The 24471-nt window shown below is 45.6% G+C and overlaps 2 protein-coding genes across 2 annotated transcripts; both read left to right on the forward strand.

Annotated features, from left to right (window-relative positions):
* The first annotated feature begins 10096 nt into the window (after window positions 1–10096).
* LOC119359698 lies at window positions 10097–10986 on the forward strand. The gene is made up of 2 exons (XM_037625803.1): window positions 10097–10353; window positions 10444–10986. Exons 1-2 carry the CDS (start codon window positions 10210–10212, stop codon window positions 10792–10794), a joined length of 495 nt encoding a protein of 164 aa, XP_037481700.1. The 5' UTR covers window positions 10097–10209; the 3' UTR covers window positions 10795–10986.
* Window positions 10987–11253: 267 nt separating this feature from the next.
* LOC119355745 lies at window positions 11254–20231 on the forward strand. Its single transcript, XM_037622608.1, has 12 exons — window positions 11254–11422; window positions 11754–12529; window positions 12609–12761; window positions 12848–13093; window positions 13197–13395; window positions 13477–13545; window positions 13632–13980; window positions 14069–14263; window positions 14375–14473; window positions 14556–14812; window positions 14925–15000; window positions 19725–20231. The coding sequence occupies exons 2-8, from the start codon at window positions 11759–11761 to the stop codon at window positions 14148–14150; spliced, it is 1869 nt and encodes a 622-aa protein (XP_037478505.1). The 5' UTR covers window positions 11254–11422; window positions 11754–11758; the 3' UTR covers window positions 14151–14263; window positions 14375–14473; window positions 14556–14812; window positions 14925–15000; window positions 19725–20231.
* Window positions 20232–24471: the final 4240 nt, after the last annotated feature.

A 24471-nucleotide genomic window follows, 5' to 3' on the forward strand; every position in this document is an offset into this window, starting at 1 on the left:
GTACCATATCTAGTAAAGTACGATTACGACGTTCGGACACACCATTACGCTGTGGTGTTCCGGGTGGCGTGAGTTGCGAAACTATTTCACATTGTTTCAAATGTACACCAAACTCGTAACTCAAATATTCTCCTCCATGATCAGATCGTAGGAATTTTATTTTCTTGTTACGATGATTTTCAACTTCACTCTAAAATTCTTTGAACTTTTCAACATTTTAGACTTGTGTTTCATTAAGTAGATATACCCATATCTGCTTAAGTCATCTGTGAAGGTGAGAAAATAACGATATCCGCCACGAGCCTCAACATTCATCGAACCACATACATCTGTATGTATGATTTCTAACAAATCTGTTGCTCTCTCCATAGTACCGGAGAACGGTGTTTTTGTCATCTTACCCATAAGGCACGGTTCGCAAGTACCAAGTGATTCATAATCAAATGATTCCAAAAGCCCATCAGTATGGAGTTTCTTCATGCGCTTTATACTGATATGACCCAAACGGCAGTGCCACAAATAAGTTGCACTATCATTATCAACTCTGCATCTTTTGGTTTCAACACTATGAATATGTGTGTCACTACTATCGAGATTTAATAAGAATAGACCACTCTTTAAGGGTGCATGACCATAAAAGATATTACTCATGTAAATAGAACAACCATTATTCTCTGATTTAAATGAATAACCGTCTCGCATCAAACAAGATCCAGATATAATGTTCATGCTTAACGCTGGCACCAAATAACAATTATTTAGGTCTAATATTAATCCCGAAGGTAGATGTAGAGGTAGCATGCCGACTGCGATCACATCGACTTTGGAACCATTTCCCACGCGCATCGTCACCTCGTCCTTAGCCAATCTTTGCTTAATCCGTAGTCCCTGTTTCGAGTTGCAAATATTAGCAATAGAACCAGTATCAAATACCCAGGTGCTACTGCGAGCATTAGTAAGGTACACATCAATAACATGTATATCACATATACCTTTGTTCACCTTGCCATCCTTCTTATCCGCCAAATACTTGAGGCAGTTCCGCTTCCAGTGACCAATCTGCTTGCAGTAGAAGCACTCAATTTCAGGCTTAGGTCCAGGTTTGGGTTTCTTCTCTTGAGCAGCAACTTGCATGCTGTTCTTTTTGAAGTTCCCCTTCTTCTTCCCTTTGCCCTTTTTCTTGAAACTAGTGGTCTTGTTGACCATCAACACTTGATGCTCCTTCTTTTCTAGCTCCGCAGCTTTCAGCATTGCGAAGAGCTCGGGAATAGTCTTATTCATCCCTTGCATATTATAGTTCATCACGAAGCTCTTGTAGCTTGGTGGCAGTGATTGGAGAATTCTGTCAATGACGCAATCATCTGGAAGATTAACTCCCAATTGAATCAAGTGATTATTATACCCAGACATTTTGAGTATATGCTCACTGACATAACTGTTCTCCTCCATCTTGCAGCTATAGAATTTATTGGAGACTTCATATCTCTCAATTCGGGCATTTGCTTGAAATATTAACTTCAACTCCTGGAACATCTCATATGCTCCATGACGTTCAAAACGTCGTTGAAGGCCCGATTCTAAGCCGTAAAGCATGGCACACTGAACTATCGAGTAGTCATCAGCTTTGCTCTGCCAGATGTTCATAACATCTGGTGTTGCTCCAGCAGCAGGCCTGGCACCCAGCGGTGCTTCCAGGACGTAATTCTTCTGTGCAGCAATGAGGATAATCCTCAAGTTACGGACCCAGTTCATGTAATTGCTACCATCATCTTTCAACTTTGCTTTCTCAAGGAACGCATTAAAATTCAACAGAACAACAACATGGGCCATCTATCTACAATCAAACATGAATAAGCAAGATACTATCAGGTACTAAGTTCATGATAAATTTAGGTTCAATTAATCATATTACTTAAAGAACTCCCACTTAGATAGACATCCCTCTAATCCTCTAAGAGATTACGTGATCCAAATCAACTAAACCATGTCCGATCATCACGTGAGATGGAGTAGCTTCATTGGTGAACATCACTATGTTGATCATATGTACTATATGATTCATGCTCGACCTTTCGGTCTCTGTGTTCCGAGGCCATATCTGTATATGCTTGGCTCGTCAAGTATAACCTGAGTATTCCGCGTGTGCAACTGTTTTGCACCCGTTGTATTTGAACGTAGAGCCTATCACACCCGATCATCACGTGGTGTCTCAGCACGAAGAACTTTCGCAACGGTGCATACTCAGGGAGAACACTTCTTGATAATTAGTGAGAGATCATCTTATAATGCTACCGTCAATCAAAGCAAGATAAGATGCATAAAAGATAAACATCACATGCAATCAATATAAGTGATATGATATGGCCATCATCATCTTGTGCTTGTGATCTCCATCTTCAAAACACCGTCATGATCACCATCGTCACCGGCGCGACACCTTGATCTCCATCTTAGCATCGTTGTCGTCTCGCCAATCTTATGCTTCCACAACTATCGCTACCGCTTAGTGATAAAGTAAAGCATTACAGCGCGATTGCATTGCATACAATAAAGCGACAACCATATGGCTCCTGCCAGTTGCCGATAACTAGGTTACAAAACATGATCATCTCATACAATAAAATTCAGCATCATGTCTTGACCATATCACATCACAACATGCCCTGCAAAAACAAGTTAGACATCCTCTACTTTGTTGTTGCAAGTTTTACCTGGCTGCTACGGTCTTAAGCAAGAACCAATCTTACCTACGCATCAAAACCACAACGATAGTTTGTTAAGTTGGTGCTGTTTTAACCTTCGCAAGGACCGGGCGTAGCCACACTCGGTTCAACTAAAGTTGGAGAAACTGTCACCCGCTAGCCACCTTTGTGCAAAGCACGTCGGGAGAACTGGTCTCGCGTAAGCGTACGCGTAATGTCGGTCCGGGCCACTTCGTCCAACAATACCGCCGAACCAAAGTATGACATGCTGGTAAGCAGTATGACTTATATCGCCCACAACTCACTTATGTTCTACTCGTGCAAATAACATCAACACATAAAACCTAGGCTCTGATACCACCGTTGGGTAACGTAGTAATTTCAAAAAATTTCCTACGCACACGCAAGATCATGGTGATGCATAGCAACGAAAGGGGAGAGTGTGATCTACGTACCCTTGTACATCGACAACGGAAGCGTTAGCACAACGTGGTTGATGTAGTCGTATTTCTTCATGGCCCGACCGATCAAGCACCGAAACTATGACACCTCCGAGTTCTAGCACACGTTCAGCTCGAAGACGATCCCCGGACTCTGATCCAGCAAAGTGTCGGGGAAGAGTTCCGTCAGCACGACGGCGTGGTGACGATCTTGATGTACTACCGTCGCAGGGCTTCGCCTAAGCACCGCTACAATATTATCGAGGACTATGGTGGAAGGGGACACCGCACACGGCTAAGAATAGTTCACGTGGATCAACTTGTGTCTCTAGGGGTGCTCCCTGCCTCCGTATATAAAGGATCAAAGGGGGGGTGCGGCCGGACAGGAGAGGGCGCGCCAGGAGGAGTCCTACTCCCTCCGGGAGTAGGATTCCCCCCCTTTCCTAGTTGGAATAGGATTCGGGAGGAGGGGAAAGAGGAGAGAGAGAAGGAAGGGGGGCGTCGGCCCCCTCTCCTTGTCCTATTCGGACTAAGGGGGGAGGGGCACACGGCCCAGCCCTGGCCACCTCTCCTCTCTTCCACTAAGGCCCACTAAGGCCCATATACCTCCCGGGGGGTTCCGGTAACCTCCCGGTACTCCGGTAAAATCCCGATTTCACCCGGAACACTTCCGATATCCAAATATAGGCTTCCAATATATCAATCTTTATGTCTCGACCATTTCGAGACTCCTCGTCATGTCCGTGATCACATCCAGGACTCCGAACAAACTTCGGTACATCAAAATGCATAAACTCATAATATAACTGTCATCGAAACCTTAAGCGTGCGGACCCTACGGGTTCGAGAACAATGTAGACATGACCGAGACATGTCTCCGGTCAATAAACAATAGCGGAACCTGGATGCTCATATTGGCTCCTACATATTCTACGAATATCTCGTTACCGGCAAGTCTCTTTACTCGTTCTGTAATACATCATCTCACAACTAACTCATTAGTTGCAATGTTTGCAAGGCTTATGTGATGTGCATTACCGAGAGGGCCCAGAGATACCTCTCCCACAATCGGAGTGACAAATCCTAATCTCGAAATACGCCAACCCAACATGTACCTTTGGAGACACCTGTGGAGCACCTTTATAATCACCCAGTTACGTTGTGACGTTTGGTAGCACACAAAGTGTTCCTCCGGTAAACAGGAGTTGCATAATCTCATAGTCATAGGAACATGTATAAGTCATGAAGAAAGCAATAGCAACATACTAAACGATCGGGTGCTAAGCTAATGGAATGGATCATGTCAATCAGATCATTCACCTAATGATGTGATCCCATTAATCAAATAACAACTCTTTGTCCATGGTTAGGAAACATAACCATCTTTGATTAACGAGCTAGTCTAGTAGAGGCATACTAGTGACACTCTGTTTGTCTATGTATTCACACATGTATTATGTTTCCGGTTAATACAATTCTAGCATGAATAATAAACATTTATCATGATATAAGGAAATAAATAATAACTTTCTTATTGCCTCTAGGGCATATTTCCTTCACTACTTCCAACGTTTTGTTCCAAGTGTTAGTCATCAAAGGGAAATTGGATATTGCACATGACCATATGTGATAAAACATACTCCATAGAGCACATGAACTATGAAAGGGAGTACTGCACTTGGCACCTTCCACATGTTAGAGATAGAACATGACAAATAGAAGGTCATGCTTCTCATCTTTAATAGTTCCAAGGTGACTAAACTTACCCCTGTTTTCAACACCTTCTAGCCACTTAAATTATCCTCCCTGTTGAGCGGCACTTGAAGGTGTTAATCATCTACAAAACTCCTCAACAACAGGAGTTACATTATCATCTGAAGGATCCCTGAGAAAAGCCTAGCCAAAACCAGTAATTATGAGTATATCACAAGATTTCTCAACAAAGAAAAAATATAGACCGCATATCTAGTCTAGAATCTAGATAGGTGAGAACTCCTAGGCCATATTTTAAGATGCACACAGATCATGCTTTTCAGCTCACCGGACACTGTCCCTATCAAGTCGAGATAGGCCATACCATAATTTTCTTTACGGCACCCAAAACAAGAATTAATTTTTGTCTATTTGTTATATGGCCTGCTCTTTTTTTATAACAAGTAGCTACATGTCAGTCTGAAATAAAATATCTCAAATATGTGCATGATACCTGAGCAATTACTCCCAGTAATATCAATTGAAATTTTTGGCATTATACAACCATATCCTCGGAGCAGTCTATGATTCCGATCGAAGGGATCTGCCTGCCGGTGCACATTTGACGAATGCATGTTACATTTTTTACAGAAAGTAAGGCCTACAAACTGAACCGAAACAACATGTTAAGCATGTCCATATTGAAATTTGAAACTGATCCCTACAATGATGAGGAACCGCAACACAGAAGGCTACCTGAAACAATCAGCAGGTGTTTCGTTGATCATTTGCCATGACATCCTTCACACCTCAGGCACGATGGCCGGCCCTGGTGACTTATCCTCAGCGGATCCCTCCAAAGGTGCTGCCGACGACGTTGTCCCTGCGGCGCCGCTCCTCCCTGATGTTGTCGCCTGATGATTGTCCGATGTCAAGACTTCTCTACAATAAGGAGTTAGTGACCAATATTATCAACATATTTTTATCGTCTTGTCAATAAGCTAGATTCTTAGTGTTGAACAATACCAAGTTTGTTGAATCTTCTTACCAATTCGGGTCACTAAACAAATTCAAAAGATATGATGTCCTTGTCTCAAATGATATGACCTAATTGCGAGATCTGACCAGAAACAAATAAAACGAATTATCTACAAATATATTCATAAGGTGGTAACCAGAAAGAAACTTCTTTCTGAGCTCAAACCCTCCATACTCTCGATGTTCTGAATCACAAATGTCTTTGACTTACCAGGAAACCTTCTGAATAATAATTACCAATAAATCTATGAGCCATGGTTTTGAGAATAACATATGAAAAGAGTTCAAGTACGTATGCCCCTGAAAATGTAGTGTGGTTGGTAATTATTCTTATATTCCAACATTAAAGAGTTAAGTGTTTTGATAAAATGTTGCTTGCTCATCCTAAGCACAAACACTTTGTTAAAGACATTTTGTTACTCAAGCAAAGTAAATGCTTATGTGTAGAACAGAACAGAAGATGTAACATGGAAATTATGTTTGGTTTTGGGAAGGGTGACAAACCTGCATCTCTATCGGACAAAAGATTTTTCTTAGTTGGCCGGCCTCATCTAGAACCTGAAAGAAATATATTTATAAGGGTCTATTGTGCCGCAACCACATAGTATCGTATATAACAAAAAATGGTTATGTATTTACTTTAATAGTACCATGTAGTATTCTGCAGGAAGAGTTTGAGGTATGATGCGAGAGCTTCATCTTTGCTTTGTGTTTTACGCTTCCGGCGGCGCTGCCGGTGAAGACATAGGCAGGTACAACCATGTGATCGAAGATGTTGACATGACATGGGTGGGGCGGCGGCCAGCGGCGCTCTGGCGGGTTGCAGGGACTGGTCCAGATGGTGGCGGTAGACCAGAGGCTGGAGGCGGCGATGCGCCGCCGACGAGACGAGGGACGGGCTGGGGCTGGTTGTGTTGTAGGGTTGCCTCGTGAGGGCTGGGCTTGGTTAGCTATCTCCAACCCAACAAAAAACAATTCATCGATTGAAACATACTTCTTTGTCCACCCGGAGGCCTGAGGGTCCATTTTTTCCATCGATTCTGCAGATACCGCCGGCCCACTATTTTCCCATCAATGAATTCCTGCAATCTGTCTTTTTTATATGGAATTGTTTTCCTCCTGGTTCCACCCAACTTTACTGATCGAAACCACAACAAACTCTACAATCTAGCTTCCTCCACACCCTCGTTTATCTCATCAAGGTCCTCAAGTTCCTCACTCTCTGGAGACAGAAGGGCAACCGTCGAGGGAGGCGCATGGCGGGGTTGTCGGAATCATCCTGATTTCACAAACGAGAGCATTGTCGAATCTCTCTGAATCCGCATCGCTAAATATTGGCAGTCTGCTACCATGTAAATCAGTCAAAAAGACTTACATGAACATAATCTTGGCACCACGTCAAGGCACATACCTGGATCTAGGGAAAACTCCATTGAAGACAACAGATTTTGTTTAGACAGGTCTCGGCCACCCTACTCGTGTTCTTCACTGGCCTGATCCATGTGACCTCAATTTATGACACGTTAGCATTCACACCAGCACGACCGACTATTTCCGGATGTTGGCTTCCCCTGTAGAGAAAAAACAAAAAAATGAGCCCAACCAATATGACAACTTAATTTGCAAATTAACAAGAAAAATTAGAAGGCATGATAGTACACAAGTTTGATAGTTTTTTGTGAAAAGAAAGATACAAAATTTTAGATTAGGTGGAGTACTTGCGTATCAACACCATTGAGATACAGTAGTATCATTCCCTCTGGTTCCTTCACTATCACATCCGTCCATTTTCATGACCTGCTGAATTCCAATACATTTAGGAGCAGTGGCGGAGGACGGAGGAAGATCAAGGTGGGGTTGACTCTAAACTCCAGAGCATAAAAGAAATGGTTTGATGCAAAGCAAAAACAAAGTATTTGACACCTTGACCACTACTATGCACGATCTTCAGTTGACAGAAATTCGGAAACTTATATTGCATTGCTCTAAATTCAGAAAAATGAATTAACAACTATGGTGACCCCTGCCCCTTTGCGTTTGTTGACCCCTGCCTCTCCCCTTCATGTCCAACTTGGATTCAAAAGATGGACGGGCCGGGATTCAAAAGGCATGTGCACTCACCGTGGGGGTGACCTTGGTGAGGTGCCAGATCTGGACTCCTCCATCAGGGGCTTTATCTTCGGCGGCGACCATCTTGAGACCCTCTGTCACGGCCGCACGAGCGCAGACCCGGGAGACGCTTCCCTGACGATCTGCAAGCGGATCCGGCGATGTAGAGGAGGGTGGAGGTGGCTGAGCGGGTGATAGTGGAAGGCGGGGGGCGGCGGCGGAGTAGGGAGATTGAGGCGGCGGCGGCGGAGCGGGGAGATTGGGGCGGCGCTGCATCGCTAGACGAGGGAGATAGGGCGGCCGCATGGAGATCGGGTGGATCGAGAGACGGATGGTGGTGTATGTTTTTTTTTCGTTTTGCACGGGGTGGTGGGAGGTGGGCGAAGGTTAACCGACGAAAAAAAACCGGACGAAAGTGGTGGGACGAAAATTGACCGGCGGAGACTACCAACTGCTCCATTAGGAGTAGAGATATTCAACATGTATATTTAACAGTCCAATATATGCCAGCTAAGCGTAGCTCAGCTGGTTAGGTTCTTTGTGGAGGAGCCAACACACCAGGATTCAAGTTGTAGATCTAGCACTAGTGGTATGTGTTTTTATTTATTTATTTGAGGCTTTGGACAATGTTTCTTCTGTGGAGATGTTCTCATCAATTACGAGACATCTATGGTGATTTTGTCAAACTTAAGATATTGTGCCGGCTCAATATCTTGGAGGTGCTTGTATTAGTTGGGTATGCATACATGGTTCATTGATAGGGATGAGTGTATGTATGTATACATGACCGACTGTGATTCTATTGTGTAAAAATATGTACAACTCATTTGTTAGCCGGAGGAAAAAAAAGTCCAAAACAAACCTTGAACTTGTGAGGAACCAGATCATTTTTCTCTCGGCTGCAACCCTAGTTGTCGCCAGGAGAGGCCATCTTTCAGCGCCGTCCTCTGGCAGCTCCCCTTCGCCGACGACCTCGGTCGTCGGTGGTGAGGGGGGTCACCGGATCCACGCATGTGGATCGTTTTTACTCTCTTGTAGTCTAGGTTTCTAGGTTGTTCATCGTCTTGTCTTCGATGACAACGATGACGACGTTTAATAAATATTTTTCAGATCCTTCCCTGACGAGGCTATCGGTTCTATGGTTGGGGATGGATTTGGAAACCAGTCTGTCAAGCAAGGATGGCGTGGCGGCGGCGGCATCCTCGTGGTGGACCTGTGCCCTCGGGCTTCGCCATTGCGACGGTGTTTGCTCCAGCGTCAGCGCGGAGCTTGGGAGGTAGTCCAAGAGTGGATGCAGATTGTGGTCTGCATCGACGACATCTGAAAGACGGAACGTGTGCTGGGTTCGTGGTTCGTGGATGGCAGGTATGTTTCCTTCTTCGGCGTCTTAGTCGTGGTGGGGTGCCATATCTAGAGTTCGATGGCGTGTCTGGGGTGTTGCCCCTGTCTGATTCGTTCAATGGCAATGGCTTCACTTTTGGTGAGCTATCTTGGAGGTCCGCAAAACTGCATATCAGCGATGGAGCCGCGTCGAGCTTGTGTGAGGAGGTGATCCGTCATTCTTTTCTTCGGTGGCTGATGTGGTGGTGCCGGAGGCAGGTGACGGGCGTTAGTGTCAAGCTCAGAGTTGTTCTACTATCTTTTCAGTTTTGTCATGTCAGTTTTTGGTGACTTGTACTTTGTTTTTTATGATATGAATGAGACACGTATTACCATAAAAACTAATTTGTTAGCCTCAAGGTGGAGTATTAAAATACATATATGAAGAGAGAAAAACTACAATACACCACGAGTAAACGGATGAGTACATATGCAACTTGAGGTTAACAAATGAGTTGACCTAACTACGCACCCGCCTTCTCTCCCTAAAAATTTAGGTTTTCTCCGAAAGTGATCTTCTGTGCTCGAGCACAGGTGGTCTCGGTATCCCAGCCACCGGCAATCCTCATGATCCACAACCCACTCTGTATTGGCCCAGGTATTATTCCCGTATTCCCTGCGGTGAACAGTTGTAAAGGCCCACATCTGTCATTGCCGGCTTGTTACGGTGTTAGGTACCTGGGCTATGGATCAGATGCCCACTAACAGACTGGGCCGGAAGGGCGCAGATTCTGGACTAGCGGCGGGTGTGACCATATTACCGCTCGTCTTGATTCAAGCCTGATAATCTCGCTGCCTTCCTCCGCTGTCCCCTCCTTCAATCTATTCTCTTCCCGTAGACTAGTCCGATGTCTGCCTCCGCGTCGACTGGATACGACGATGAGATGCTGCTGCTCATTCCATGCCCTGACTGCGGCAGCCAGCTGATCACCTGGATTGCGCGGGGCGGTGAGAACGCTGGCGACCGCCACTACAAGTGCGCCAAGAAAAATGTGAGAGCTTCTTATAGCAGATTAATTTATGGTCATTTTTTCTCGTCGCCTTGTACTCATGGGCCAGAGATCTGGACTTTTTTTGGGCAGGTTGGTCTCTGCGAATACATCAGATCCAACAGGACCTACCGTCCTGATCTGAATCGCCATTTTGGAGTGCAGCACAACGCTTCTGCCTCCCCTAGTCGTCAGGGAATGCAGCTCCGAAACAGGATTCGTTCCCAGCAGGCAGTTGGAGCAGGCACAGCTGGGCTTGCCGAGGCTCAGAGCGAGGCGTTCCAGATGGATAACAATCGTCCGGCGTCGGCGCGGTTCGCCAATCACCCCTGTTGCTGCATGGAGATGGCGCGGCTTGCTATTGTTTTGGTGGCGGCGAACCTGATCGCAACTCTGTTTGGGATTGAGATGCTGGTCCTCTTCCTCGGCCGCCTAGCTCGCTAGAAGCTGCGATCCTCTTTGTTGTTCACCTTGTCTGTTGGCTTGTTTTATCGCTAGCATGATGGTTTAACTAGTCAATATACCATGGCCGTGTATGTGTATTAGTTAAGTCGTGTACTGCCGTCTTAGTAGTATTGATAAAATGTAATGGTCTGTGACTCGTTTGCTGTAATGGGAAGTTGTAATGGATCTTATTTTGTGCCTGTTAATGTTAATGAAGGCTTCTATGGTTACTTAAAGTTTTGATGTCTCACGGGACAGTATAGAGAATGGCTTGCCCTGTTCACTCACGGACTGATGGAATCACCAGCAGTCAACCAGTCTGCGGCAGCAACTTTTTTGTTTGTTTTTTTCCGGTCGTTTGCATGCACCATCGGCATCGCCTGTACATGCGTCATCACTAGGTTTTTATTATCTTTTATTCCGGTCGAGCTCCCAAACTCCGAGCAGTACCAACACGCCGCTGCCTCTCCCACCCTCATCTTCTTCGTCTTATCTGCTCAGACCACTGCGTCTCTCTCTCGTCTCACTCCCACAGACCTCGGCCGGTCGCCGTTCATCAACAGGAGGCTCGGCGCCGCGGGTGCGTCGCGGCAAGGAGTGCATATCTGCATCTGCTCATCCCCACAAGGTAAGTTCTTCATGCCCCCTAGCTGATCCCCGACATTATTGCATCCGTTCTACTGCTCAGTCCCCTGCCAGTCCCCTTAGTCCGACGGTCAAATTTAGCTGATTCGCACACCCATGGATGCGGACACCACTGAGCATCGCACGGACCACCGAGATCTGACTAGGTTTACAGGGGAATCATAGGGGGAAATGCAATGGAGCTTACAAGTTCCACATTTTCATAGTAAATTTGCTGTATTTCTCAGATGCCAATTAGTAGCGCCCACCTTTCAGAGTCTTGATATAGTTTGTCACACTGAAAGCTCACGCATCAGGTTTGCATTTTTATGCAGAACAGATGTCTGATGTTGGTAGCAACCTTGGTGGCACAGCCGGTGGCGGAGAAGATGGCAGGGCAATCTCTGATGGGTCTGAAGTTCAGATAGAGGACCAACAACCAGTCCTCCCACCTGTGCCAACATCTCGGATCTCTGTGAAACATGCAGTTGAAGTCATTCAAACGTTTGATGAGTACAAGAGGTGGTTGGTACAAGAAATCGGGTTTGGTGGAATGTTGAAGTTGCCCATGCTGCAGAAGCTTAATCTCAAATTCAGTGCATGGACAATGAGCAAGGTTAGTGTATCTCAGCGCGCAATTATATTGTCTGAGTCAAAGAAGCTGATGTTCTGGCTGGAGGATGTGCACAAAGTATTTGGGATACCTTGCGGTCACCGCTCTATCCGGGGGCGTGATGGTCACATAACGCCTGATGCAATTCAATTCATCAAGAAGACTCTCGGGATGGACAAAAAGGGTGTTCATAGCCTGCGAGCCGCGGAGGAGTTCCTACTACGAGATGTATCAGAGACATCTAGCAAGCTTGAGAAGGATTGTTTTCAAATTGCTTTTGTCATTTTTGTCATGGGACACGTGCTTGCGCCAACCACAAAGCATGATTATGCCACCATTGATTTTTGGGGTGCCCTTGCAAACACTGAAACAATATCACAATTCAATTGGTGTGAGTATGTTCTTCAGTGCTTGCTAGAAGCTGTTAGACGTCTCAAGAAGGACATGCTTTCAAACAATCCAGGCACTAACCTTGTTGGTTGTCACCTTTTTCTTCAGGTCAGCATGTGTTTTACATGTAATATCTGTTGTCCTGCTTGATGGGGTTTAACTTTTTCTGCTCTGATTTTTGTATCAGGTGTTCTTCTTGGACAATATTGACTTAGGCATTCTCAATAAGAAGCATAATGTGCTGCCCCGTATAAGTGAATTTGATCAGGACAGCATTAGGAACATGATCACAATGTCCACTGACATTGGGAAGAACCTCACATCACATTCAAACAACAAGGTTTCATTGCTATCTGGATTAATCACACTGTATCTTTGTATGATGCAACCATTTTTTCACATTAATCTCACTCTTATCTAATGCAGCTACGTGCGGCAGAAGATGTTTGCTATGCCTGGCAGAAGTATCCTCAGGACCAACCCAACACCCTTCTTGCAGGCACCAACAGTGGTGGCAACAGTGCATCCGCTGCATGTGGCGCACATCAGTTCTCTCGAAATGACAATGCAACAATGACACCCACGCACAATGTATTAGATGTACATACACCAATTCGCACGCTTGGGCCCATTGATTTCACACACTACCTCCGCACACGCTATCCGAACTTGGTACGGTAACAACATTTGCTCGCATGTAGGCACATCCTATTCAATGTTTTTTGCAGACCAAAAGCATGCATAACTCATCACAATCTACTCCCATTTTCTGCAGGCATCAGATGAGATCACTGTACTTCTCAATGAACAGAATGCTCGGGTACAATGTCACATAAATACAGCTTGTGCAAACGCTCAATTGGACATGTTTAAATTTGCAGATAAACTTTTCAATGCACTTTCCAAGAGGTGCTTATGTTGTTCCATTAGAGGCTTTTTTGATTGTCCAGCAAGAGCTATCCCAGAACCACAAGGCAAGACTTTTTGTACTTTTCATCAAGTAATAAGCTTAGCAGGTTTCCCATAGTTAATCTTTAATGTACCACCTTTTTCAGCTATGACCGCCACGACACCTGCTCGCCCCAACATACCCGGTGTCAGGCTGGACATGTCTGCATGTGAAGGTCAGTCTGTCTTCATGGTTTCCCTGTGTGTATTTTCAGTCACATCTTCCCGCATATCACACCGGACTACCCCGCAATGAATGCAGGTGATAGCTCTACCTCCAAGAGAACTCGTTGCGGGGATACACCTGATCCCCTGCGCAAGCGCCACTGCTCTGAAGGGGAATCTCCCGCAGATATCAACATGTCGATTGTTCGTTTTGCCCAGTTCACCTTGCGAGCAATCAGTGAACTATTCATCAATCTGCCCAATGATGGTAGTACTACAGTTTTCGGTGAGCAACGGGAAGAGCTACCTGGCCGCAAGTATGTTCAGCACCCTGGGTTCCAAACTGATCCTTGGGGCAGGGGTGTCGTCCCGCCACCCCCCAGCAATGATATATCTGAACTTATCCTTCAGTTTTTTGCATCGTCATCCGTGCAAGAACTATCGAGGTCAGTGTGCACGCAAACTACCTCCTGCTAGATCATACATGATTTTTATTGCGGCAACACCATGTACTAATTATGTTGCCTTTATCAGGAATTTCCTGGTTCATGAGATGCCGAGGTTTGCACGCGTCACTGGAGTGGCAATGAAAGAACAACTAGGGGGGAGACCCTAATTGATCACGAGTTGATGTTTGTAATCCTTCATCGATATTCTCAGATCGACCAGCAATATGATCCAGAATGCCCATATCTTACCTGGCGTCACCCTATCGAGCCAGATTTCCCGGTAAGGATGCAAGTCTAAGACATATATCCATTTTAATTATCTCAGCTACAATGGTATGTCGTGAGACCATTTTTTCATTCCGGGAAACCATGCTTGTGCATTTTGTGGCAGACGCTTGTCCTGGCAGAGTACGATTTCCTCCATACCGTGTCGATCCAGAACCAGCTTGTTGCTGATTCGCTTAAGTATGATCTCACTTCAGTGGAGCTGGTATGTAATACAGCCCAGCTATCATGCCTACACCCAAATGCCCTGACTCATCAAATCTGATATCATTGTTTTCTGCTTACAGTTTTACACACCTGTTCCACGCCCAGAGGGCTGGATGGTTGTTTTCTTCAACATGCTGACTAGGGTCATCTAGGTGATTGACCCACTGTACCACAACAAGTTAGCCTGCCCACCCACGGGGCAACGCGACGAGATTATAGCATGGAAGCTGCATGCTGCATTGTTCACTTGTCTGAATGAATTATACGCTGGATGGCCAACTAGCAAGGATAATTGGACTCTCAAGTTCCCTTCCATGACCGACTGCATTTTCTCCCGGTAATACAAGCTCAACCTTTTTTTATACCATGCAATATTTTTACGGTCCATACTGAAGACTGATTTCTTATTCGCCCCCCGCCCCTCCCATAACCCTTCAAATGTGATGTAGTGCCGACACAGGCGGGTGTGTCCTCCATGTGGCAAGGCACTTTGATGCTCACAAGCTGAAAATGCCACTCACCAAGGTACACACATTTCCAATCTATGTCTCCCATGTTTCGCACATTATATCTTCTAGCTTACTAGTGCAAACCATTCGCCAATGCACAGTATACTGTGTCCAAAACGAAACGGGATGCCCTGCATGAATGCCTCAAGCTCCAGGGAAACTTCTCTTCCCTCGCCCAAGATGCGTTCTAGAAGGTCCTAGCTCCTTCAGATTCTGCATTTGTCTAGTAGGGAGTTATGCTGAATGCGTTGCCGGCTTTAGTCTTGTTGCATGGTTTATCCAGTAGATTACAAAGTTATGTTCGTAGCATGGGTTCTGTATGCCGGACCTGCGAGCATGTATGTAAGCTTCAATTCAAATCCCCCAGCATTTGGCACCTATCATATATCTATCATGTCAGATGTGTGTACCCTGGATCTATGTTCAGTCGTATATCAATCATCGGACCAACTATCATTATTTGGCCTTGCTTGTTCGTTTGTAAAGTTCAACTTCCATTTATCTGCCATGCCGTGCGAGCCTGGTTTGTTTCCAAGGGTCAACAATGACTGTGAACATGGGCATTGTGTTCATTCAGTAGTAAAGTCATGTAATCCCACTAAATTAAAATAAATTCATTTCCAAATCAACAACAGATAAATCACACCAACCATTTGGTCTCATGTTGTGGCAATGAATAGCTGTCGAATTTGTGGCCCTAGCTGTTGTATTATGTGTACCTTGGAACCATGTTCGCACACATATATCAATATTTGAACCAATTTACCATTTCTAGCCGAATGAGCCTGGTTTGGTAACAAGGATTGACAATTAATTTTTGAAACAAGCCTTGTTCCCGTCCAAAGCTTTCAGGCACATACAAAGTGAACATTAATTCATCCCCAAATCAACATCGGATGAACCCTTCCAAATATTCAGTGATATGCCGTTGCAACAAACACCTCCCAAATTCGCGATACATGCAGGCAGTATATCATCCATGGTCTCAATCTATCATTCTGTGAGGATAGGTTATTACAAAATCTATCAGCCCATCCTTCACAAGATGACACGATCTTTGCATACCAAATTTTTCAGGCGATACATGGTCTATGTCTACTGAACTCACCAACGCATGCATTTTTTAGGTAACAAACCATGCATCCACCAAATAAACCGAACAAACATCGGTCCGAACAAACATTGCTCCCAGTAAACGAAAGTTCTACATATAGGGTTCTTAATTCAGCCTGATACCAAACTTAAACATGTCTATTTCATGCGCCCATAATCAGTTAGGGATTTAATTTGAACCGCAGGGGGAACCACTACCACACCATGGGGATGGCAGCTAACATTTCCACCATGTCGCGCCGCTTCATGGACTAGTCTCGCAAACTTTTGCAGCAAACCCAAAAGTGATGGAACCACTACCACACCAGTTGAAGTACTTTGGGATGGTAGCTAATGTTCCTTGTCCAGCGTTTACTACTTGATGGAGGTCGTGAATCCAGACGTCTTGCAATCTTCTTTGTTTCCTCTCTTCAGAATGGCACCATCTCCAGCATAAAATCAGGTAGCTCTGCTTTGTTTCCCCTCATTGAAATGACCTCGTAAGCAATCATCTGCCAGAAGTAGTGTAGGCGATTCTGAAATTTGACAACAGTAATCTACGTCAGCATCACTAGTTGTTCATGATTCCTCTTACAACTCGTTTCAAAAATAGTGCCTCTTACAGCCATGGAGCATCATGAACACTGCACGCACCTTTGTGAGAGGATTGTAGATGTACAGACCCGTGAACTCCCTGATGTAGTTCACCACATGCAGGTGGCTGTCATGGATGCACAAATTTTAGTCGAATCAGTTCAAAATCTTGTTTTAACAACATCTGCTAAGTAGTTTTGCAATTATCAGAGAAGGGCACACGCATTTTGCTGTTGGGGTGCATCCCTACATTGTAGTTCACCCTCCACCCTTGAGCTGGCACATACCAGCCTGCAATGTTTTCATGGATGCATCGACGGAGTCCCTCGATGATGTGGTTTGCATTATCTTCGTGCTTCAGTTTCATGGCGTCCTCTCCATTTGAGGTCTCGCACGGGTCCATAACAAGTAGCGTCTTCTCGTCGACATCAACAACATAGAGAGACCACGAATTGTGGTATGGCACTGGCAGCATCAGCTGAAAATGATCACCATAGTCAGCACTCCGATTCAGGGCAAACCAAATATAATATAGTACAATATCAGGATGATTAATCGCTAACCTTCTTGGTCCACTGAAGCCTATATCCAAGCGCCTCAACGCTCATCATTGTATTCATGAATTCGAAATCTAGACTGTATGAGTTGTACATCAAGGCAAGCTGCAACCACATATTTCCAGTTAGCGGGTCATACATGTTACTCAAGAGGCACAAGCGCAAAAATCATGCCAACTACTCACCACAAAGCGCACATCAAACACATGGTGCCACCTGATCTGCCATGAACCGTACATGAGCCCTTCCTTGTAAGTGATCATTCGGCTCAAGCAAACCCAACCAGTAACTGTTAGCCTTCCATTCGGCCCAAATTCTTTCCGAAAATCATCACCACACATCACAACTAGGTATGGGGCAAGGTGTTTGAACCATTTCCTGCAAAATGAGTTCAGCAAGTGGTAAGTACAAGTAATCCATGTCGGGATGGGCGGATGCACCTTCTTCTAATGTCTCTGCTTTCGAACTTACTTGTCGAGCTCCTGTCTCATGCATGTCAGCATTTTGTCGAAGAAGTACACCACATTCTTTGCTGTCGGCTGTTCATGCTTCAGTCCAGCTTTCCCTGGGAATTTGTCTCCCATTTTATTCTTCACAAATGTCCTAACCATACCGACTTGCACCCTTACAGGTCCCGAGCCTCCCAGACTAGGCTCAGCACCCTGATTGCTGGCTGCATCAGCTGAAACACCCGTCCGACAAAGATGTTATGCTTCTAGGTTGTCAACGTCAGTTTTGAATGCATAATTTTGTAACCTATACCTTGATGGAGATGTTGCTCGCCCCCTGCCGATGCAGACCCCACCACGCGATTAGCTGCTGCTGATGATCCGCCAGATGCAGTAATTGTATTACATGATCAGCCGGCCAGGTCACGCAAATCCATGCTGCTAGTGTCAGTCATATGATATCTTACTTGTTATTCCAGGGAACATATAGTCCCCTGTTTCTTGACGAGTGATGACCCCAACTCCATAGCCTACGCCCCTGGCTGTATCATTGGGACGCATATGTACCTCACCTGATTTTTTGGAACAATCAATCATGTTAGACTTTAACTTTCAGGATGTACACTACGCTACTCACTTATAGGATCCACATTTTGATTTACCGTGTAATCCATCTGGGGGAATGCTCTGCTCTGCGGCTCCTCCTTGTTGGTCGTCTTGCATCGCACCCGCATCATTGTCAGAGCTATCTGATGAAGATGACCCACTCCCGGAAGGTGTTTTCCGTTTCCTATTGCGACACTTCTTGCTCCCATGGTGCACACATCTTTTCTGTCGTTGCCTTGCTGGAGGCACAAACCGAATTACTGGCTGTTCCGGAGTAGAGCTCACGCACAGCACACCTGGTGTTGCCATCACAAAATGTTTTCTTTTGTTACGAGCAGCACTTAACGAAACAACACAATGGTTTTACATCTATGTGGGATAGCATTATGCACCGTTGATCTCAGCCTGGAACTTGAGACAATCTGGCACCATATCAGCATTGCTTAGCGTTGCCCTCATCAGCTCATCTGGAACAAGATTTTATCATCACGCCGACATGATTGTTGTTAGTAGTTATACGCAAAAAATCATGTAACAACAAAATTGTATCACTGCTTTTCCAAAATATACCTATTTCTGCCTCGATAGTTTCCTGCTTGCGCATCTGTAACCACATTATAAGCTCTAATTAGTCAGCAAAAGACAAAGCATTGGAAGGCTCTTTATCACAACTTCAGAAATCTAGCAAACTATACCTCCAGTGTCACGCCCTAAGGCTACAGCAGTGCAATCTTCTGTGTTTTGCCTTGCCTCAATACCGCTTTCTGGTGTCGAACTGACAACTCGGACATCTAACAAGGTGGAATTTCACAAAATAATATGTATATGTCAGTATCACTATTATACTCACAGGTGCCATCTAATTCATTGGAATTGTGTTAACTTACTGTTGATTTCTGTTTCAAACTTTAGACATGTGTTAGCCCCCCTGTGATCAACTGCTTCATCCCTACCGTTGGCATCTACATTACCCCATCACCACTTTCTATGTACAATATTTCTGGATACATTTACCCATAAATAGCACCGACTCTGACCTGGCTCTGCTGGAGGCTCCACCCGTACTCCAACCATGTGAGTCGCAGACACACTTGTCACCAAATCGATGATACCCACCTCCATCTCTGCACCATTTGCAAATTGTTAGTTCATACATTTTCATACATGTTTATAGCTCAACTATTTCTTATCCCTTGCTAAAATTCCCTTTTTACACATATGATTCATTTATTCCCACTACAATATATTATCAAGACAAGCATTTCATGATTCTATTTATTTTTTCCTTTATTCATATTGCTCACCGTTTGCATCGTACAAATTCTGAACAGATGAAGCAAATAATAAATCATTTGTCTCCTTTGCCCTGGGAGTGATAGGGCTCTGTATTAGGCTTTCATGGCGTCTGTCTAACATTTGATTGTAACCTTCACTTTCTTCAGATGCAGGGCTCCCACAATTGTCTTCATGATCCACATCAGTGTTTCCCGCCACACGACTTGTAGTCCTATGATCAGGGTCTGTGCTAGCAGGGTAGTGAGCCCCACTGACTCCCTCAGCTGCAAAATATAAAATTACAACTGTTTGTCAACCTGATGAAATATGGGAATTCAAATCAATCTGGGGAAACATATGCCACCTTGAATTGCCGCTGCTGCCTCCACAAATCTTGCCACCAACAATGACATGGATGCACTATCTGGAATGAATTCTCTGTGCCATACATAAGAAGCTGAATCTGGTGTTGACTGAAGCATCCGGAACAGCGTCATTGGCGAGGCTCCACCCCTGTCTGGTGTGACCAGATCTATGAATGCTTCGAAAGACATAGCTCTTGTGGGTGCGAAACCTAACATCCAGAGTGATTAAATGCAATTTACTCATTATCTGCTACATGCATATGTTGTATGTATTTTGTTTGTGTTTTTTATACGAAACCTTACATGCTACTGGAATTTCTTCATGCCTGAGCTGAGGAACGATGATAGGCTCATCTAGTTCTAAATCTTCAGGGTCCACTGCTGGAAGCTGGGCATTCACCCCATCCGCCCCTGTCAATGCATACAGGTTTTCCTCAGTGTTAGCTTCAACAAGATTTCCACAGGAGGACATCAGGCAATCTATCAAGCTCAAAGTATTAACGACAACGGGCACGCACCTTGAACACTTATAACTGGGGGCAGCCCAAGCCGCCGGTTCCCTACATGATCAAATCACGACTTAGTTAGATAGCATACAAACCACCTAAAAAATCTTTGGTTTAGACGGTTCATCTGTTTAAGTCAGTACCATTCATTATCTGTACTCTCTCATGCTGCCTCAACACTCTTCCGTAGTTCCTCGACATCTTAGCAAGCCTGGTTGGATTATCGTCATCACTATCTGACTCCTCCAGTTCACTCTCCTCTGATGGGCCCTTCCCTTTATCATTTTCAGGAATTCGGATTATTGGCCTGCGACGTATCGCCTCTTGCCCTGTCTCATCTATGTAAACTCCTCGCTCAGGCTCTGTTCCCCTTCTCTCAGTCACACCTAGAAATTTTTTCCCGCAAAAGTTAACAAAGTTCAATCCTATGGTTTCAACACGTATATTATCATGATTGCAGATGAGGTACTTATGATTGGCTTGCGGTACTGATAGAGTTTCCACTGGTTCCACCTTCACAGTCTCTTGTTCATCAGTGCCCACGACATCTGTACAATTCACAAGGCACACATTAGCAATGAACTTCATGGCATGCTTTGTTCACGGACGCGCCGATTTTTAATTCGGGCACTCACCTGTCTAATCCATGATTTCTGCTTCTGGCTGCACTGTGTTCTGAAGCTGCTGCTCACCTACATTGTCGAGTTGCCGTTGTCCCATGCACTCAGGCTGCTGATCAACCACACCAACGGGCTGTAGCTGGGCTGTGTGTTCAGGCTGCAGATCGCCCACCCCATCCTGTTGCTGATGCATCACCTCGACGAGCTGCTCCTCGATCTCCCTAGTTTCCATGCTCATACCATGGCGTGGGTTCGTTGCATCAGTCCGGCGATTAACAGCCGGTGGCCTCCAGAATAGCTGCCATCAACATCGTAGCAAGCTTAGCGATGAACTAAAATTGAAAATTAATATGTTTTATGAAGCAAAGGCACTCACATTGTGTGAATTATCTGCCATCAGAGGATGCCATTCCCAGTGATGTGACTCCATGTAACTTTCAGGCCTAGTCTGCACAAGGAAATGCACACATCAAATGGGTTAGTACATCACACAAGAATTCATCCTGCTCTCAATCACAAAATGGATTGGCTACTTACTCAGTAAAACCCTGGGTTATCTCTCAGCGGCGGGACCAATTTCTTTACCATGGGAAATGTATATGCAGAAATCCTTGGCAGTAGATTTGACCTAAGGTTTGTAGCACCGAAGTCTATCCAATCCAGCTGAAATATCTGCAAACAGCAAAACACCATGCAAAATGAGTAGCAACTTTTTTGACATGGTTGGGAGAATAAAGTACAGCGTCAAATGATTGCAACAAAAGAACAAGGCCTCACCCCAAGGAAAAGCACATGACCACCCAAGATGGCGACCTCAGCTCCAGAGGCCACCTGTGCATGGAACCTATTGGCGCACATTCTTAGCACGTCAATCGAGTATCTGGCCATGTTGTACTGACCGATCTGCCACGGATCCTCGACTAATGGGAGGAATTCCTCTGGGATTGCAGCCACAGATTGCCTTGGCGCTAGCAAGGTAGCAGCTCCTAGCAGTGCAGATGCTACCAAGAAAGCGATTGTCTCATTCTCGTCCATGCAACAAGGGTTTATTCTACTAATCACCTCTTCTAAATCGGACACCTTTATGCCACCTCTCCCCCTCAGACCCAAGAATCCTCTAATTTTTTTCACCAGGGCAGATCTGCTGGCAGGAGTACCAAACTGGACAATCCTACCATGACCAACTACCCCTAGGATCCTAACTGCATCATCGTCAGTAATGAACCTGATCTGACCATCTGGAGATGTAGGGACATGTTACTAGTATCCAAGTCAGCAAGGAGCCCTGCGTACTGGATCCGATCTACTCCTCCCACATATCTATTCGTTAGCAAGCCGCCCATCCCAGTGAGCTCAGCCGCTGAATAGAACAAAGTGCTCACACCAAGAAAGGGACCAGTAGTAAACATGCATCTATACGCGAGCTCTCGCGGCGGCGGATTGGCCGCTACTCTCAGCTGGTTCGACACCACCAAAGCAGTTGACCCCCACCGATGGTTCTTTTTTCTTGGCCTCGAGCTCCCCTCGCCGACAGTTCTTCCCCTCTTTCCTCGCTCCGGTGGCTCCTCCATCTTTCACCCCAGCTGCAACCAAATAAAACCAAAAGCCAAAGAAGAAAACCTAATCAGCAACAAAAGAGCCAGGCATTGCAAAAAGGAGATGCATTTAGTAGATTGATTGCTTACCAGAAGGACAGGGCGGCGGTCCGACGCAATCTTGAATCTGGATTTTTCCCGATTCTCCGCTTACAGCCGTCTGAGCTGCTAAATGGGGCTAGAGAGAGAAGCGGCTGCACTGTGCACAAGTGCTTGACGAGCAGGCCGAGGGAGAGACTGGTGAGAATACAAGCCACTGCAGCGGCCTGCCTGTGATATGTCTGTACCTGTAGACACCCACCGTCCACCAAATAATTTTATAATGTGCTTGTAGCCAGAACCCTCTAGAAATACTATACATCTTTCGTGCTAACGCTGCGGGAAAATTGCCGCCCTTTTTGCTATCCCTCACACCGGCAGCTGACGAGCCCTCTGAACAGATAATTTTTTTACTATTGTTACACAACACTAAAAAAATCCCGTGCTCACCCACACATGAGCTTCACAATCTGCCCCCCGTACCATTTGATAACTTAACCACTTGTGTTCTTACCCATGGGTACATCTGCACCTTTTTGCATGTGAGTACCTTTCAGTAACAAATCTTTGCCAGGACCAACACCACATATCTCCATGTGGATACTTTTTTGGTACCGGCATGGCCCCTGGTCACACCCTTTTAGAAGAAAGTTTCTTCTTCGCAGGTCCAATCTGAAGGTGTGCAACAGGACAACAACAGGGGATGTTTTTTGGTCAGCTCCCTGGACTCGTACTGCTTCATTTAATAAGTGGACTCCCCCCGCCCGCCATGCAAGGGGTTGCATGCTTGTTGCCAGTCCACCAGGAGCTGAGTTCGCACTACTCCCCAATAGTACCAATCATCGTATCTATAGTTAATCCATGCCTGGGATGTTCTAATCGCTTTTTTGCATGCATGCGGGTCCACACACATGCAGGTGTGCTTCCCCGCCCTTGTTTTGTTTATTTTTTCATCGCCACTGGGATCTCCAGTTTAACCTATGCATGCATGCATGCACAGTAAACACCATTTTGCTTGCATGCACACATGCATGCATGCGCACACTTGGGAATCATTGGCCTACGTGAATAAAATTAACCAATTTTTATATCGCCACATACGCAACGACCCATGCATCATAGGTCAATTAGTGCACGGCGTAAGAACCAATCAAACAATTCAGAAACAACTCCAGTGTTGCGCCCGACAGCAAAACCTTTGATAAACCCTAATTCACTGAGTCAGGCCGACACGGTCGATCAATGCCTGTCTGGTGGCAATGGCGCCGAGGACTGTCCTGTCCCCCAAAAATTGAGAGAAACACGAGCATGACCAAGTTTTTGTAGGGGTTCTGCTTTCGGCACATTCGCGTGCTGCCTACGAGTGACAGACACGGGTGGGACGGGCGCGCTTGATGGTTGCGGTCGGAGGGGAGGAATCTGACCCTCAGCAGTCTGCATCGCTGCACGGAGATCATTGGCATGGTGGTGGCCGGTGGAAAGTAGTGGCTTACATGTGACGGATTCGACTATGCCTACCTCATCTTCTGATGAAAGACAGCACCCCCCCCGGCTAAATGGCACCCACGCCCCCACTCCCGCCCCCGGCCCGCTACGCGCACACCCTGTGGGTACTATGACGTAGGTGCCCGACCGATTCGGGGGTGCCCGAATTGGCCGAGGTGGATGCCTATTGCGAGCGGAATGACGCGAATGGTGCGGGAGGGGGTGGTCATTTGCAGTGTGATGACGCTAGAGGCGTGATCGGCGCCAGATATCTTGTCTGTTGTTCTCACCACATTGATCTGAA

The sequence above is a fragment of the Triticum dicoccoides genome, chromosome 2A (genome assembly GCF_002162155.2).
Source record: "Triticum dicoccoides isolate Atlit2015 ecotype Zavitan chromosome 2A, WEW_v2.0, whole genome shotgun sequence".
NCBI classification, from domain to species: Eukaryota; Viridiplantae; Streptophyta; class Magnoliopsida; order Poales; family Poaceae; genus Triticum; species Triticum dicoccoides.

What these genes read in the sequence shown, in the direction of transcription:
- LOC119359698 (XM_037625803.1), top strand. Translation starts at nt 10,210, where the DNA reads ATGTCTGCCTCCGCGTCGACTGGATACGACGATGAGATGCTGCTGCTC. An exon ending in ACAAGTGCGCCAAGAAAAAT is followed by an intron (nt 10,354 to 10,443) that starts GTGAGAGCTTCT and finishes TTTTTTGGGCAG; the next exon opens with GTTGGTCTCTGCGAATACAT.
- LOC119355745 (XM_037622608.1), top strand. Translation starts at nt 11,759, where the DNA reads ATGTCTGATGTTGGTAGCAACCTTGGTGGCACAGCCGGTGGCGGAGAA. An exon ending in GTTGTCACCTTTTTCTTCAG is followed by an intron (nt 12,530 to 12,608) that starts GTCAGCATGTGT and finishes TTTTTGTATCAG; the next exon opens with GTGTTCTTCTTGGACAATAT. An exon ending in TCCGTGCAAGAACTATCGAG is followed by an intron (nt 13,981 to 14,068) that starts GTCAGTGTGCAC and finishes TGCCTTTATCAG; the next exon opens with GAATTTCCTGGTTCATGAGA.